General features: G+C 59.0%; 1 protein-coding gene across 2 annotated transcripts; it reads left to right on the forward strand.

Annotated features, from left to right (window-relative positions):
* The first annotated feature begins 1,149 nt into the window (after positions 1–1,149).
* SLC9A5 (solute carrier family 9 member A5) lies at positions 1,150–15,193 on the forward strand. Of its 2 annotated transcripts, XR_004359395.1 has the most exons (14): positions 1,150–1,282; positions 6,193–6,495; positions 7,132–7,295; positions 7,577–7,655; positions 8,387–8,564; positions 8,694–8,914; positions 9,093–9,295; positions 9,798–9,887; positions 10,018–10,088; positions 10,805–10,934; positions 11,094–11,182; positions 11,333–11,459; positions 11,618–11,751; positions 12,309–12,378. XR_004359395.1 is itself a non-coding variant. In XM_032700825.1 (13 exons), exons 2-13 carry the CDS (start codon positions 8,539–8,541, stop codon positions 13,543–13,545), a joined length of 1,797 nt encoding a protein of 598 aa, XP_032556716.1. In that variant the 5' UTR covers positions 7,582–7,651; positions 8,387–8,538; the 3' UTR covers positions 13,546–15,193. The 2 variants fall into 2 exon arrangements, 1 of the variants encoding a protein (XP_032556716.1); XM_032700825.1 differs by lacking the exons at positions 1,150–1,282; positions 6,193–6,495; positions 7,132–7,295 and adding exons at positions 12,582–12,713; positions 13,079–15,193 and having other exon boundaries at positions 7,582–7,651; positions 11,581–11,751.
* The last annotated feature ends 556 nt before the right edge of the window (positions 15,194–15,749 follow it).

Raw genomic sequence — 15,749 nt, forward strand, 5'->3', positions numbered from 1 at the left:
GACATGAGAAGGTGTCATTGCTCTTGGAGTCAGCATTAGTCTACAACTGCCTGCAGTCCCTGAAAGGAGGTTGTGGCAAGGTGGGGGTTGGGCTCTTCTCCCAGGTAACAAGAGACAGCACAAAGGAAAATGATCTCAAGTTGCACAGTCCCACAAGGCAAAGCTTGTGCAAAAACCATTTTACTTTCTTTTTGACAGAGCGGTGATGATGGTCAGATGTGATGGAGTGGTGGGCAAGGGGATTTCCCCTTGCTCCAGGCTCCAGCCCCCATGCCCCAGCCGTTGGCTTCAAATGGCAAATGTTTGCAGCACATTTGTGCCCGAGCAGAGAGATGGGAAGAGGTGCTGGCACCAAGGCTGCCAGGGAGGTGTCCTGCAGCTCGTTTCCCCCCAGGCAGGGGGCTCAGCTGGGCACTCAGCATCCAGAGGTGCCCATGCCCTGTCACCCCTAAGAAGGAATCTTGGGTGCCCCCCTAGGTGCTCCCAGGCTGGTGCTCAGGCAGTGTCTGGGGCAGGGGTGGGTGGTCTCAGCTGGGAAGGAGCTGGTGGGGAGTGGGATCAGGTGTGTGGGGAGAGTGGGAATTTGGTGGGTGCAGTGAGCGAGCGTGGGAGGATTCAGACAGAGCAAGGACACTGGGGGAGGGCACAGGAGACCAAGGTGATGCAAAGGGCACTGGGCAGGTGCCAGGGGATTGGCACGGGGTAGAGGGCAGCGTGGGGGCACAAGGATAATGCAGGTGGCACTGGGGCAGTTGCAGGGAGGACTGAGACAGGGGCAGGGGGCTGGCATGGGCCAAGGGGACTAGCACGGGGCGGGGGGCTCCAGGAGGGTGCATGTGAGCTGGGATGGAGAGAGGTACGAGGGGTGAGCGGGGTGGTGTTGGGGTCTGGGGGAGGTGCTGAGCCCTGGGGCAGTACCGGGGGATGGGGTGCCTGGGCAGGACCGGGGGGGTCCGAGGCAGTACCGGAGGCCCCGGGACAGTATCGGGGACAGTACCGGGGGTGCGGGGCGGGCCGGTCCCGGTCGGGGCGGGGCTCGTGGCGCGGGGGCCGTCCCGGCGCGGCCCCACGTGCGCATGACGCGGGCGGGGGCCGGTACCGGGACCGCGGCGGAGCGGAGCGGCGGGGAGCGGCGGGAGCGGCGGGGCCATGCAGCCCCCGGCGGCCTCCCCCGGCCCCGCCGCCCCGGCGGGAGCTGAGCTGCTGCGGTGGCAGTGGCAGGAGGTGCAGGCGCCCTGCCTGGTGGCCGCCTGGATCCTGGTGGCCAGCCTGGCCAAGATCGGTGAGTGTCCCCGTGTCTCTCCGCGCTCCGGTCCCCCGTGTCCAGCCCCCAGGGAAAGCAGAGGGATATGCGGCATCGCCGGCGGGTCCGGGGGCACCCGAGACGAGACGTGTCACCGCATACCGGGTCACGGGTCATGGGGGCAAAGCCGGCTGGTCGCCACCCCCAGCGGGGTCGCGGGGGTCGGGGACCGCCCCACGCCACGCCGCGTCCTCCGTGCCCTGCTGTGGGGTGATGCGCGGGGACGGGGAGAAGGTACCACCCGAAGGACGGGGTGGGGGCCAGAGGCTGTTTTCCCTGCAATGGATGGGCGGGTCGGCGCAGAGGAGGGAAGAGATGCCCCAAAGGATGTCCCGTGTTCCCAAAGGCTGGAACGGCACATGCCATTGGCAGGTCTGGAAGCCATTGATCCTCCTCCCCCCGCCCCAGCCCCGGTAAGGGCTTGGTGCTGCCAGTGTCGGGCAGAACGTGTCCCCAGCAGGCTGCGGACGGGTCCGTGCCTGCAGTCCCCTCCAGCGGGTCACTGGGGATCGGCGTGGCCTCGGGCTCTCGTGCTCCCCAGCACAGGACCACGCAGCCGGGGGAGGCTCCGCCGCCAGAGGCTGTGTGGGAAGGCGCAAGGAGGATGTGTGTGAGCTGCGCAGGGCTGGGCTCCCCCACCAGCACCCGGGGCGCTGGGGAGGGGACGCCCGCGCGTGGGTGCCAAACAGGGTCCCCAGGGGCTGGTCCCCCGCAGTGCCCCTGCCTGCAGTGCTGGGCCCAGGGGACGAGATTGTGACCTTGAGGCAGGTTTCCTCCTCGGGAACCCCGCTGTGGGCACAGCCCCCGTGGTGGGGGTGCGAGCACCCTCTTAGTTTGGAACTGGTGGGTTCAGAGTTAGGCAGGGGAGTCTTCGAGCAGCCAGGGACTTGCAGCAGCACTCGGTACACAGGGGCCAGCTACAGCTCTGGCCCCCAGCTGGCCTCTGCCTGTCCCAAGCATCATCGTGGATCTCACAGTCCTCTCCTTCCTTGCCTTCTCGCAAGGGAGTCCTGAAGCATCGCGAGGAATGAATTAAAGGGCGTTGTAAGCTTAAAAATACAGCCCTCTGCTGTAGCTGTGCCACCTCCAGCTGCTGAGTGCGTCCCTCCTACCTGCAGAAGATCAGAGAGACAATTCCCTTCCCTGGCTCTTGTTTTCTTCTCTCAAATGTCTCCCTGGAGCTGCTCCCTGTGCAGGTTTCCCTTGATATGCTCCTCTAATCACCCTGGACTTTGCCCCAGTGAGTGCAAGAGGGCCTGAGTTGGGATCATTCCCAAGCCTCGAGACCTGCCACACTCTTCCAGGCCTGAGGAAAGCTGATGGTCACTCTCCCTCTCCATCTGGGAGACACAACCCTGATGGTTGGTAGCTTTGGGCTGTCTGGCTTAACGTATCCAATGGGTCTGATGGATACTCAGAGCCTGGGCATAGGTGTCCCCAGAGGTGGCATGTGCGGTCCCCAGGGTGCACAGGAGCCCACAGAGGAGATGAACCAGGGGTAGAGGATTTTGGGGAGCGGAGAGGGCAGTGCCAGCTGTGGTGGCCGTGGACGCTGGGCATAGGCTGGCGCAGAGGAACCGCTGTGGTTGTGGCGCTGGGCTGCCAGTTCACAGCCCTGTGATTGCAGGGGAGGAAGTGGCCCCATGCCTGGGTGATGGGGAAATGACACTGTGGGCTCTGTTCTCAGAGGCAGTCACGATGCTGGGGTGCCCCGAGCCAGCAAACAGCTGGGGTGGGGAAAAACTGGCTTGGGTGTTGCCTTCCTGCACAGTGAGGCATCGTCTGGGCCTTACTGCCTTTTCTGTCCTTGGTCAGAGCACGGGATGTGGGGAAGAGAGAAGTGAGGAGCATTGCCACAGATGTGCTCCTTACCCACGACTCCCCCACGGGCAGGGGTTCCCCAGCAGACAGATATTTTTCCACTCAGCAGCATCCTCATGGGTTGCAACCCTCTCTCCTCGCACCATCACCTCTGTCCCCAGCCACTCCCGTCTTGGTTTAGGTGTTTTGCCATTTCCCAAGCTCCAGAGGAGCAGAGCAGGTTTTGGCCCCAAGTCCTCTCAATGGCAAATCCTGTATTATGGATGCCTGAGTATGAATTATGGCTCTGAAGTTAATTCACATGTGGCTAAGTTACCGTTGCTGTGGGAACCTTTAATGCTGAAATCCTTGACTAGTGTGTGTAAAATTAGAGCTCGTTCTGCTCGTCCCCACTGGCAGCTCCCTACGACTCAGGGGAGCTCATGTGCTGCCGTTTGCTTGGGAGGTTGGCAGCTTTCCTCATCAGCCAGGGGATTTTGGACAAGCAGGGTCTTTCCCAGTGACGCTGCTCCTTTCTTTGCCCAAGTTTTTGGCTTGCAGGGAGTAATCATAGAACTAAGAATGGTTTGGGTTGGAAGGGACCTTAAAAGTTCATCTCGTTCCAACCCCCTGCCATGGGCAGGGACACCTTCCACCAGACCTGTTTGCTCAAAGCCCCGTCCATCCTGGCCTTGAACACTCCCATGATGGATGACAGCCAGGACCCCTGTCCCCACAGCATCCCTGCAGGCTCTCCTGGGTCTCTGCAGCCAGCCAGGACATACCCCCACAGCATGGGGAATGCAGATGGGTTGCTGAAGCAGGGAACAGGGATCTTGGCAATGTTCCTGAGCATGCAGAAAGGGGCTGGACGCCTCGTTCCCTTCTTGAAAACTTCAGAGCTTTGTTCCCGTGGGTGGGAAGCGGTTTCAGAGCCTGCTGCAGGCGCTGAGCGAGCACCATTCATCCACCGGCAAAGGCAGCTTGTGTGGGGTGAACGGGGCTCTGCAGCAGCTTGTGTGGTCATTTAGCAGGAATTTAGCTTGGATGAAGCTCAGCCAGCCCTTCTCCAGGCTGTGGGTCTGCTTGGAGGGCTGCAGTGTCCATACCAGCACGGCCTTGGGGGCTGTGTTGCAGCCTGTGGCAGTGAGTGGAGGTGGCTGGAGCTGAGGGGAGATGTCCCAGGCTCTGTGGCTGGGATGCTCAGTGGCAGAGTTCTGGCAGAGGCTCTTTGCTCTGAGGTGGTTGGTGATGGAGCTGCAGGTCACACCATCCCTCACTGCTCTGCCCTTGCTGACTGCAGCAGTGTTTCCAGTGTGTTAAGGCAGGGGAGCAGTGCCAGGGCTTCCCAGGATGGCATGGATAGGGCTTACTGTGCCAAGGAGCAACCTCTCCGGGTCCTCAATGAAAGGAAAAGTGGCCCATAACCTGCACATTGAGTGGTGGGCTCAAAGGTGTTGTCTCTAGTTGGGAACCAGATCTTTGGCATTAAATTATCTCCTCTAATTCAGAGCTCAGCCGTGGTGAAGGAAAGCAAACCACCCAAGAGGTGTTAGGAAAGGAGAAAGGGAGAACATCAGGAGGCTATGATTTCAGTTCCCGGGGTGTCAACATCTCAGGGACACTGGGACCTGTCTCAGAAAGGATAGAGCAGCACTGGGACAGGTTCAGAGGAGAATGACAAGGGCATAGAGAAACATGGAAACCTACTGATGAAGCACTGCTTGTTCCTGGGCTCCTCTCCAAGTCTATGTCACTGGAGACAGGACCCTGGGCTAGGCAGACCTTATGGTCTGTCCATGGGGTTTCCAAAAGAAGGAAGCAGCCAAGTGACCTGGGATTGATGTGTGACCACAACACAGCTTTTCCTTTGGAGGGATGACTTGGCACAAGGAATGGGCACCTTTAATCCCGCTAAAGGGCTTTAGGGACTGGGTTTTGGGTTGGCAGCAGGGCTGGGCTTGCAGCCAAGTGATGGCTCAGAGCCTGCCCTGACGTCCCTTGTACCTGCTGAGTGTGCAAGGACAGGGGTAGCTCTGGAAGTGCCTGGAGGAACCCACTCCCCAGGAGAAGATTTCTTCTTCTGATGGCCAAGTCATGCTACAGAGCTGGGCTGGATGTCACAAGTGGATGGCAGAACTCAACAATGTGGGGGCAAACCTGCTGTGACACTCGACAGCCTTTCCCCAAGCAGTGCTCTTTTTGGGGCAGCAAAAATACAGCACCCTGTGCTAGGGAGGAGAAATCCAGAGGGTTGGGGGTTGCCCTCCTGGAAGCTGGACTGATTTAGGATTTCACAGAACACCCTGGCCTTGAGGATAAGGGTGCCTGGAGGAGCAAGTCCCCTGTGCTGGCATCCTGCTGGCTCGTGCCTGAGCTGCAGGCTCACTGCCACATTGCTGATGGATGGATACCAGGACATCCTCTGCTTGCTTCACAGGATACATCCTGTTCCACAGTAGCTTAAGATTTGGTCCCAACCTCACACGGAATAAAATGATTATTCCAAGCACCTCTAAAGCTGCAGCTCCCGAGTGCCTGTGTTTTTGCATGCAGGTAGGTTAGCCTGTGCTGAGGGAGATTGTGCTCTGGCATGGCTTGTGCTGCAGTGGTTTGCTGGCTGCTCTGGCTGCTTGCTGAGACAGATGCAAACAAGGTCACCCCGTCACCAGGGCTGAGCATCCTCGTCTCCAAGTGGGGTAACATGTCCCGGTGAACCAGGATTTCTTCACTCGAGCAGCAGCCAGCAGCGCTCGTGACACTGTGAATGTGCTCACTGCCTGCTTTAATCCTGTAAGTGCAGATACCAGAGGCCAGGAAAAGCAAAGTGCCTGGCTGCTTGGCTTATTAGGCAGTGGCTGAGGAGGAGAGGGAGATCCCAAAGCATCAGGGACCTGCAATCCTGACCTGGGAGGCAGCTGGAAGGTCTTCTGTGCACACATGGCCAGGAGGCAGCCTTTCCTGAGGTGCTCCCTTGTCCTTCCCCCATCCATCATTCATCACCCAACCCTTCCATGGAGCCTCTGGATTTGGGATGCTCTGTCTATGTGCCTGTTTGGCTGATGCTCTCATTCTTCTTTTCTTTCTAGTTTTCCACCTGTCGAGGAAGGTGACATCCGTTGTCCCGGAGAGCTGCCTCCTCATCCTGCTGGGGCTGGTCCTGGGGGGCATCGTGTTGGCCGTGGCGAAGAAAGCCGAGTACCAGCTGGAGCCCAACATGTTCTTCCTCTTCCTTCTGCCCCCCATCGTCCTAGACTCGGGCTACTTCATGCCCAGCCGGCTGTTCTTCGACAACATCGGTGCCATCCTCACCTACGCGGTGGTGGGCACGCTCTGGAACTCCTTTGCCACCGGCACAGCGCTCTGGGGGCTGCACCGGGCCGGGCTCATGGGTGGGTGTGCAGGGCTGCCCAGCTTGGGCCACACCCACAGAAAACAGGTCGGAGGTGCAAAGCACCCCGATTTCATAGCCCACTGCCTGTCCCTGCTGTGGATTCCTAGGAATCATAGCACGAACGGGGTCCTGGCATCCTGGGAATGGTGCTCTGGCAGGACAGTCAAGCTCGCAGGACAAATGGGCCCTGCTTGGCACTGGGCTGATTCATGTCTTTGCTATTTTTGTTGCTGACCTTGGCTGGTGCAGCTGGCTCGCCGCTCTGCTCCCTGTCCTTGGCTGGAGCCACTGGCCCTGGCTGGCCTGGGCTGTGTTTTGAGCTCTCTTGAGACCTGAGGAACTGGTTGATGCCTGGACCCCTCTTCTGGTGGTGCCTGCCAGAGGGGCAGAGACGCATCTGGGTGCCAAGGGGGACATCCCTCATGCTCCTCTCCTGTTGCAGCAAGGATGTGCTGAGCCCCACTTTACAGGGGGCACCCCAGAGGTCTGGGAATACTCTCATTGGGTTCATCCCACTGCACTCCCAGTTGAGATGCTGCAGCTGGGATCAGATGAGGGACAGGCTCGTTTTGGCCTGGTGAGAGGGGCTCAGGGGGGGATGGTTTGCCTCACCTGGGTCCTTCTGTCCTGTCAGATCCGGGTGTTGAAGCTGGGCTGATGGATTTCCTGCTCTTCGGCAGCCTCATCTCAGCTGTGGACCCCGTGGCAGTGCTGGCTGTCTTTGAAGAGGTCCACGTGAATGAGACCCTCTTCATCATCGTGTTTGGCGAGTCTCTGCTGAATGATGCTGTCACCGTGGTGAGTTGCAGTTTGGGGGACCCCAATGTGGAACCCAGTGCCATCCAGGGTGTTGGACTCTCCCAGGTCAGAGGATGCAGGTGTCATCCCCAAGCTCTGGGTAGACCCCTGCCATGCTCTCTTGGTCTTTCCTCTCTCCTGGCCCTGGGGGACTTTGCCTGCTGAGATGTGCTGTGTCAACTGGCAGGTTTGGGGCAGGAGATGCCTCTTCCACAGGGTCCATCCTGCCCTTCTCAAGGCAGGATATCCTGCATTCCTCAAAGGATTTGCCTTGCCTGCAGGTGCTGTACAAGGTCTTCAACTCTTTTGTGGAGCTGGGCCCAGCACACATCCACGCCACAGACTACGTGAAGGGGGTAGGTGAGTATGTGCCACACCAGCCCCTCTGCCTCTTCCTCCACTGTGGAAGTGGAGAGGGGCAAGCATGGGTGCTGCTGTCCTGTGGGGTGGGCACTGAGCATCCAGATCTGTCATCTCCACCCCAGTGGACACATGCTGGTCACCAGCAGAGAATCACAGAATGGTTTGGGTTGGAAGGGACCTTAAAGACCATTTTGTTCCAACCTCCCTGCCATGGGCAGGGACACCTCCCACCAGCCCAGGTTGCTCCAAACCCTGTCCAGCCTGGCCTTGGACACTTCCAAGGGATGGGGTAGCCACAGCTTCTCTGGGCAACCTGTGCCAGGGCCTCACCACTCTCACAAGGAAAAATTTCTTCCTGATATCCAATCTAATCCTGCCCTCTGTCGGTTTGAAGCCATTCCCCCTTGTCCTGTCACTCCATGCCCTTGTCAAAAGTCCTCCAGTTTTCCTGTGGCCCCTTTAGATATTGGAAGAGACTCTAAGATCTCCCTGGAGCCTTCTCTTCTCCAGGCCGAACAACCCAACTCCGTCAGCCTGTCTCCATAACAGAAGTGCTCCAGGGGATGCTTTGGGATCATCCCAAAATCCAAAATTCCATGCTCCATGAGATACTTGGTGGGGACCCGGGTGGGAACACAGGGCTTGGCCAGCCCGGTGTGGTGTGGCCGTGGGCCACAGGAGCTGGGCCCGCTTACCTTTAGTGCAGATGAGTCTTCTCCTCCCAACAGCCTCCTTCTTCCTGGTGAGCCTGGGGGGCACAGCCGTGGGGCTGCTCTTCGCCTTCCTCCTGGCCCTGATCACGCGGTTCACCAAGCGCGTGCGCATCATCGAGCCGCTCTTCGTCTTCCTCCTGGCCTACGTCGCGTACCTCGCCGCCGAGATGGTCTCGCTCTCCTCCATCCTGGCGTGAGTACTGGGGTGCCCCCAAGGGGATCCAGGGGGTCGGGGCTGCAGTGCTGAGCAGCAAGAGGCAGCGAGCAGACCCGCTCCTCATCCTGCCATAGGGCCATGCCAGCTCCTTCTGCCCCTCTGCAGAGTCACCTTCTGTGGGATCTGCTGCAAGAAGTACGTGGAAGCCAATATCTCCCAGAAATCCCGCACCACGGTCAAATACACCATGAAGACACTGGCCAGCAGTTCAGAGACCATCATCTTCATGTTTCTGGGCATCTCGGCTGTGGACACCTCCAAGTGGGCATGGGACACAGCACTGGTGCTGGGCACCCTGTTCTTTATCCTGCTCTTCAGAGCTGTGGGTCAGTCTGCCCTGCCGTATGTCTGGCCGGTGGCACCTTGCCCCTTTCATGCCAAAAAGGGGTACTCCCCAAGAAAGGTTGGGGCACAAGGCCAGCCACGGCTCCTGGCCGGGATTTTGTGCTGTCTCCAGGAGCGGGCAGGGTTCTTGCAGCATCCCAGGCTCTCCTTCTTCCCTAGGTGTTGTCCTCCAGACCCACGTGCTCAACCGCTTCCGCCTCATCCCCCTGGACAGGATCGACCAGGTGGTCATGTCCTATGGTGGCCTCCGTGGGGCCGTGGCCTTCGCCCTGGTCATCCTGCTGGACAGGGAGAAGGTGAAAGCCAAGGACTACTTTGTGGCAACGACCATCGTGGTGGTGTTCTTCACTGTCATTGTGCAGGTGAGGATGGGCACTGTGCCCTCCTCCAGTGCTGCTTTTTTGCCCCAGAGCTGGCCTGGGGACATGTGCTTGGGGAAAGCATCTCTTTTCAAGTGACCTTTGGTCCTCGGTGCCTTCTGGCACCCCATCCATCACCAGGTGTGCAGGACCACTGTGGCAACTGTTGTGATGGTGGGGCCATGGCCCATGTTTTTTCCCCACTGGCCTCTTGTTCTGGGACTGGCTCCAAGGGCAGTGATGGTGTGTGCCTGGCCAAGCTGTTCTCTTTGCAAATCTGCTGATGGGCTTTGGCTCTGGGGTTCCTGCAGCAAGGGGAGTCACAGGGAGGAGGGGAAGGGGGCTGGGAGCTTATGACATGGCACAGGGGGTTGGGCTGGTAGGGGCACACGCGGCTGGTACAGCCACTGTCCCCGGTCACTTCATGCTGCTTCTGCTCCCCGTGCCCCAGCCATGCACCCTCTCGCCCTCCCAGTCTTTCCCTTGCCTTCTCCTGCCATTCTAGGGCCTCACCATCAAGCCCCTGGTGACGTGGCTGAAGGTGAAGCGCAGTGACCACCACAAGCCCACGCTGAATGAGGAGCTGCACGAGCACGTAGGTGCAAGTGCCAGAGGCTGCCCAGCTCCCCACGCCGGCAGGGCTGGGTGAGGGCCATGCACAGCCTCGGCATCCCTGGGGCACTCCCAGCCTTGCCACCACTCTCACTCTCTTCCCCTCACTCAAGGCCTTTGACCACATCCTGGCGGCAGTGGAGGACATCGTGGGGCACCACGGCTACCACTACTGGCGGGACAAGTGAGTGTCTTAGCCAGGATCCTCTGCCTGCCATCAGCTGGGGGGAGGACACGTGCCAGCCATGGGGATATCACAGGGTCCCCATAGGAGGACACCCCTGCTGTAGGCAGGGCAGCAGGACCAGGAAGGCTGTATGTCTGTCCATCACTCTGGATAGGTTCCACCTGACTGATGTTGTGCAGCAGATCAAAATCCCAAAGGCATCCCAGAGAGAGGTCAGGGAGGTGCTGTTGGGAATGGTGTGGAGCTGGGATTGATTGTCAAGGCCGAAGCTGCTGGGGGGCCGTGGGGTGTCTGTGGGGGTGGCAATGGCCCTGTGCCTCCTCATGGATGGAGCTGTGCTGGGCACTGAGGAGGGAACAGCCCTGTTCCTGCCTGGGCAGTGTTTATCTGCAGCACGGCGACAGGAAAAGGATGCAAAAAGCCTGTTTCCTGGAGGGGAAGTGCTCCAGCAGGGCAGCCACACTGGCCCCAGTCCCACTCCCCCTGCCTCCCACAGACCTGCTGGTCTCTGGCTTCCCCTTGGGCAGGGATGAGGGGTCAGCATGTCTCCTCCCCTCCTGCCCTTCCCTGGCAGTGTGTCCCTGTGCCCAGCCAGGTCCCGTGTGCCCAGCCTCCCTTTGCCATGATTTGGGCACTCATCCTTGCACAGGCAGGTGTCTCTGGCCGTGCTGTGCGGTGGGAGCTGAAGCGCCTGTGTCTTCATCTCATGACAGGTGGGAACAGTTCGACAAGAAGTACCTGAGCCAGCTCCTGATGCGGAAATCTGCCTACAGGCTGCGGGACGAGATCTGGGATGTTTACTACAAGCTGAACATCCGTGATGCCATCAGCTTCGCTGATCAGGTAAGGGCGCGTGCTGGGGGCCAGGCGGCAGGATGGCCCCAACAGGAGAGGTCCCCCCCAAGTGTGGTCACATGTGAACCCTCTGACCAGGCAGTGGGGACCCCCCAGCCCAGCTGGGTCCTTGCTGCCCCAATGCCAGCCTTGCCCTCCCCCTCCCAGGGTGGCCACGTGCTCTCGGCTGCCAAGCTGGCGCTGCCCTCCATGCCCAGCCGCACGTCCATGTCCGAGTCGTCGGTCACAAACCTCCTGTGAGTACGGACATCCCTCCGAGCCCCTGGGTGGACCTCGCTGGACCTCACAGCCGCCCTCTTCCCTGGGGGTGGGTTGTACCGGGGCTGGCAGGGGGCTGGCACAGTGCGGGCATCGAGTCCAGTCCCTCCACCTCCACCTGCCCGCAGGAGGGAGAGCGGGAGCGGCGCGTGCCTGGACCTGCAGGTGATCGACACGGTGCGGAGCCGCCGGGACAAGGAGGACGCTGCCATGCACCACGTGCTGCGAGGGAGCCTCTACAAGCCCCGCCGGCGGGTGAGCACTGCCGGGCCGGGCTGAGCTCGCGGGGAGCAGCGCCCGCAGGAGGAGCAGGGATGGAGGATGCTCTGCGGGGCCAGCTGCTCACCCTGTGTCTCTTTGCCTCTCCCTCGGCCAGTACAAGGCCAGCTACAGCCGTCACTTCATCTCTCCAGATAAACAAGAGCGCCAAGATAAAGAAATCTTCCGGCAGAACATGAAGAGGCGTCTGGAGACCTTCAAGTCCACAAAGCACAATGTCTGCTCCTCCAAGAACAAGGCCAGGCTGAAGGAAAAGGGCAGGAAAAAGGCAAGCGCTCCCCAAATTCCTGCTCTTTTCCTAGCTCTGAGACTTGGCTTCCCCCAGGATGCAGTCAGAGAGGTCCTTTGGGGTGTAAGTGAGGTGCTGTAGGGCACTGGCAGCTCCACAGCCAGCAGTGAAAGCAGCTCATATCTCAGTTCTGTGTGTGATCATGCAGGTGTCACGTATCCATGTGTCACCACCACACCAGCAATGCTATGGGGTGGCTCTTCCCTGAGCAAAGTGGTCTTAAGCCGTGGAGAAGCCAGTTTTTTTTTCCAAGAGCACTCAGCATAAAGCATCTGGAATGTTGGTGCAGATCCAGTCTCAGAAGTGTGACACTGCACCTTAAATTGAGCCTTGGGTTTCTTCTCTTTTGAAGCCATTGCAGCTGAACAGTTTGTTGTAGGGCCGTGGGGATGCAAACATAAAGACTAGGAACCACTGACTGCCACCTGCCATGTAGCCAGGGTGGGAATCTGCATGGCCAGGGTCACCCTGGATTGCAGGGCCACCTCTTGGGGTTTGCACAGGGCCAGTCCCAGCCAGTCCCTCTTCCCTCACAGAAGAACATCTCTCTGACCAAAGAGACACCCAATGGGAAGACGCAGAGAAACATCCCCTGGCAGGAGGCAGGTAAGGCCAGTGGCAGGTGAGGCTGGCAGGTCCTGGCAGGGGGATCTGGAGGGATGGGATCACCCGCTGTGCCTGCCCACTGCCAGCTAAGTGGCACAACAGTGCCCAGGGTTGCACTGGCACCAAATCCTTCTCCCAAGGATGCAGCCCTTCCCCCACAGGGTGCCCCATCCTCCAAAACAACTCCCTCTGTCTGGCTGCAGCTCCTGTCCTGGTGATGGTCAGCTCAGAGGAGGAGGAGAGTGATAGCTCGGAGACGGAGAGAGAGGATGATGAAGGGATCGTGTTTGTCGCTCGAGCCACCGACGAGGTCTTGCAGGGAAAGACAACTCCTGGTAGGCACCGATGCCCCACCCCAGGGCATCTGCCATTGGATAGCTTGTCCTTCCTCCACTTGTGCAGCAAATTTGCCTTGGCCTGGGCAAAACCAAAATCAGCAGAGCATTAATGGGAGAATCACTGTCCGCTGGAGGCATGGCAGAGCCTCCCTGGTGTTTCCTGCATCCCTGGGCCAGCACAGGGTGTGATTCTTGGAGTTGTCTTGCAAAAGGCCAGGAGTTGGACTCCTCCTCCCAACTCAGGATATTCTAAGATTCTATGGCTATTTGGTAGTGGGTGGCTCTGCAATGTTTGCAGGGTCCAAGGAGAGACTGAGAACTGTGCAAGCTCCTTCTCACTGTCCCTCTTTCTGCATCCACAGGCAGCCTGGACGTCTGCCCCAGCCCCTGCATCATCCCACCATCGCCCACCTTGGCAGAGAAGGAGCTGCCATGGAAAGGAGACCAGGCTGATCTGGCTGTTTACGTCTCCTCGGAGACCACCAAAATCGTGCCAGTGGATATGCAGAAGGCTTGGAACCAAAGCATCTCCTCCCTGGAGAGCATCGCTTCCCCGCCAGGCACTGAGAGCGGACCTCAGCACAGGAGATTCGTCTGCCCTGTGCTGGAGGAACAACCCCAGTCTGCGAGCCATATGATGCCAGAGCAGAGCTCCTGCTTCCAGTTCCCCAGCCACATCTCCAGGAGCGGCCGGTCGCAGAGTGACAGCAGCCCAGACGGCCCTGAGCAGCAGGAGCTGCAGCCTTTGATGGCCACGGAGGAGCAGGGCAGGATGCCACCCACCGTGGAGCCCAGGCGGCTGATGTTCCACAGAGCGAGCCACCTCTGAGGCACCCTGTGGATGGGGAAGGGGCTGGGGGCTGCAGACAGGCTGTGACCTGCTGACTGCTCCGCTGTCTTGCGTTGTAAAGCTTGTGTGTGTCTCCATAAACTCCAGGAGTGGCAGGAGAAGCCAGTACTCCTCCTGGAGCTGCACTCCTGGGCAGGCTTTGCTCATGCACCTGCTGATGCAAACCTGGTCGATAACTTGGCTTTGTGCTGTGACACCAGGTACCAGCCCCGTCTACCCAGGGAGGCACAGACCCCAAACCTTATTCTTCCTCTCTGGTCCCTACACACCTCAGCAGCCGGGAGGATAGAGATGTTCCTCCCAGGGCTGGGATCCCAACCAGACTCGATCCTGTCGTGGCTGTGCTGGCCTGAGGTGTGGGGGTGCTGGCTAATGGGCTGTGGCTGCTCACAGGCGTAGGAGTATGAGCTGATCTTCAGCCTGGCTGTGAGTAGGACACCTCTGGGGACAGGACTGGGAGTGGTGGCCGGTGCATGAGAGCCCATCCACACCCAGTGACCGAGCCTTTGACTTCAAGGTGGCCACAGTGCTGGTTCCTCACAGCGTGCATGGAGCTCAGCCAGGCGCCCAGAGATGGGCTCCTTGCCATGGCAACTCTGTGTTCCCCCAGTTGTGGAGGCACCACAGAGGCAAGGCCACGACCTTCTCAGGACTGGGAGCAGCGCTCCTGGAGTTTGGCTCCACCAGGAGCTGGACTAGTGAACCTGTATGCACAGGGACTCCTCTGGCAGCCAACCTGCTGTGCCAGCCTCACGCCTGTTGTCTGGATGTGTTCCCAACACCTGTGGTGTTCAGCTTTCTGGCTTTGATAGGAGGCAGCTGCCCTGCACAGCATCCTTGGCATCCATCCTGCCCATGTCCCAGTCCCTCCAGTTGCCTGGGGCCCATCATCTGGGAGGGCTGGCCATCGTGCAAGGAATGGAGGCAGCAGCAGGTATGAATGTATATAAGGAACAGGGGTGATGGGTGTGAGCTGAGTGCACCTTCAAAAGTCTGTCCCCACCACCTGCCTCCCAGCCACCCCTGCTCCCTCCTGAGAGGGTGGTGGGACCCGGTGGCAATGGTCCACACAGTGCATTATTCCTGGTGTGACCCCAAGGATCAAGAACTGCTCCCCAAGAACTGCTCAGCACACAAAAGAGCACAATGGCTGGGCACTGGCAGTGCAGGAGGGTTGGGGATGCTCCTCTTAGGGAAGAATGGAGACTTGGACTATTAATGCCCCAAAGTGGGTAAAAGCTGCCTGTTCCAGCTCTGTGGGTGTGCTGAGACAGCAGGTACCAAGGGGACACTCAGATGCACTGGGTGGGTGAGCCCAATGTGGGGCAAGTGAGCTGGTGGGACCCCTGGCACTGCTGACAGGGCTCAGCAGAGACCCTGTGGCAGTCCCACCAGATGAGCATGAGGTTTTTAAAAGTTTTATATAGTTTTGCATTTCAGGTATGACTTATTCTGGTTTTGATTTCTGATATTGGGCCATACTAAATCTCTAGCTGGGTCAGTGTTTTCTGTAGCCACGGGCACCACAAATGACTCAAGACTTAATATCTTATTTGCAAGAATATTGTTATAATGTGAAAATATATGCAGAGTATTTTGTAATGTTCAATAAACGAGTTGGAGCAGACATTGCAGTCTGGTCTCTCTGCTGTCTGGGAACCTCTGCCCATCCTGGTTCCATTCTCCTCCCGTGCCTTTCCATTCTTCTCCACTTGAGGCCCCAGCCCCCCCCCCAGCCCCGATGTGCCTAAATGGATTTCCTGGTTTCCATAATGTTTGTGGAAAATGTGAAATTCTTTCCAGAGAGGTGCTTGCCTGCAGCCATCATCAGGCCGTGCAGAGGGAGCAGCCAGCCCTTGTGCCCTGAGCCGTGGCTGCGGCACAGCAGCAGCGTGCTGGGAGCCCACCTCTTCCCATGGCCCTGCTGCCTCTCTCCTTGCCAAAAATGTGCTTCAAAGGGCTCTGTTTCAGGGTATTCTGGATCACAGGAGCCTCCCTGCATCGGAGTGTGCTGGTTTTGCTCTTCCCTTGATGTCCTGGTTCCGCTTTTCCCAAAGGAGAGTAAGTGTGGTTTACTTGATTCACAAGGTGAATGTTTGGCTTGTATCCATCACCCCCAGATCCTTTTTAGCAGGGTCAAATACAGCTCCTAGCCCTGGGAGCTTTGTGCTGGCCCCTGTGGA

Source organism: Chiroxiphia lanceolata, chromosome 13 (genome assembly GCF_009829145.1).
Source record: "Chiroxiphia lanceolata isolate bChiLan1 chromosome 13, bChiLan1.pri, whole genome shotgun sequence".
Classification (NCBI taxonomy): domain Eukaryota; kingdom Metazoa; phylum Chordata; class Aves; order Passeriformes; family Pipridae; genus Chiroxiphia; species Chiroxiphia lanceolata.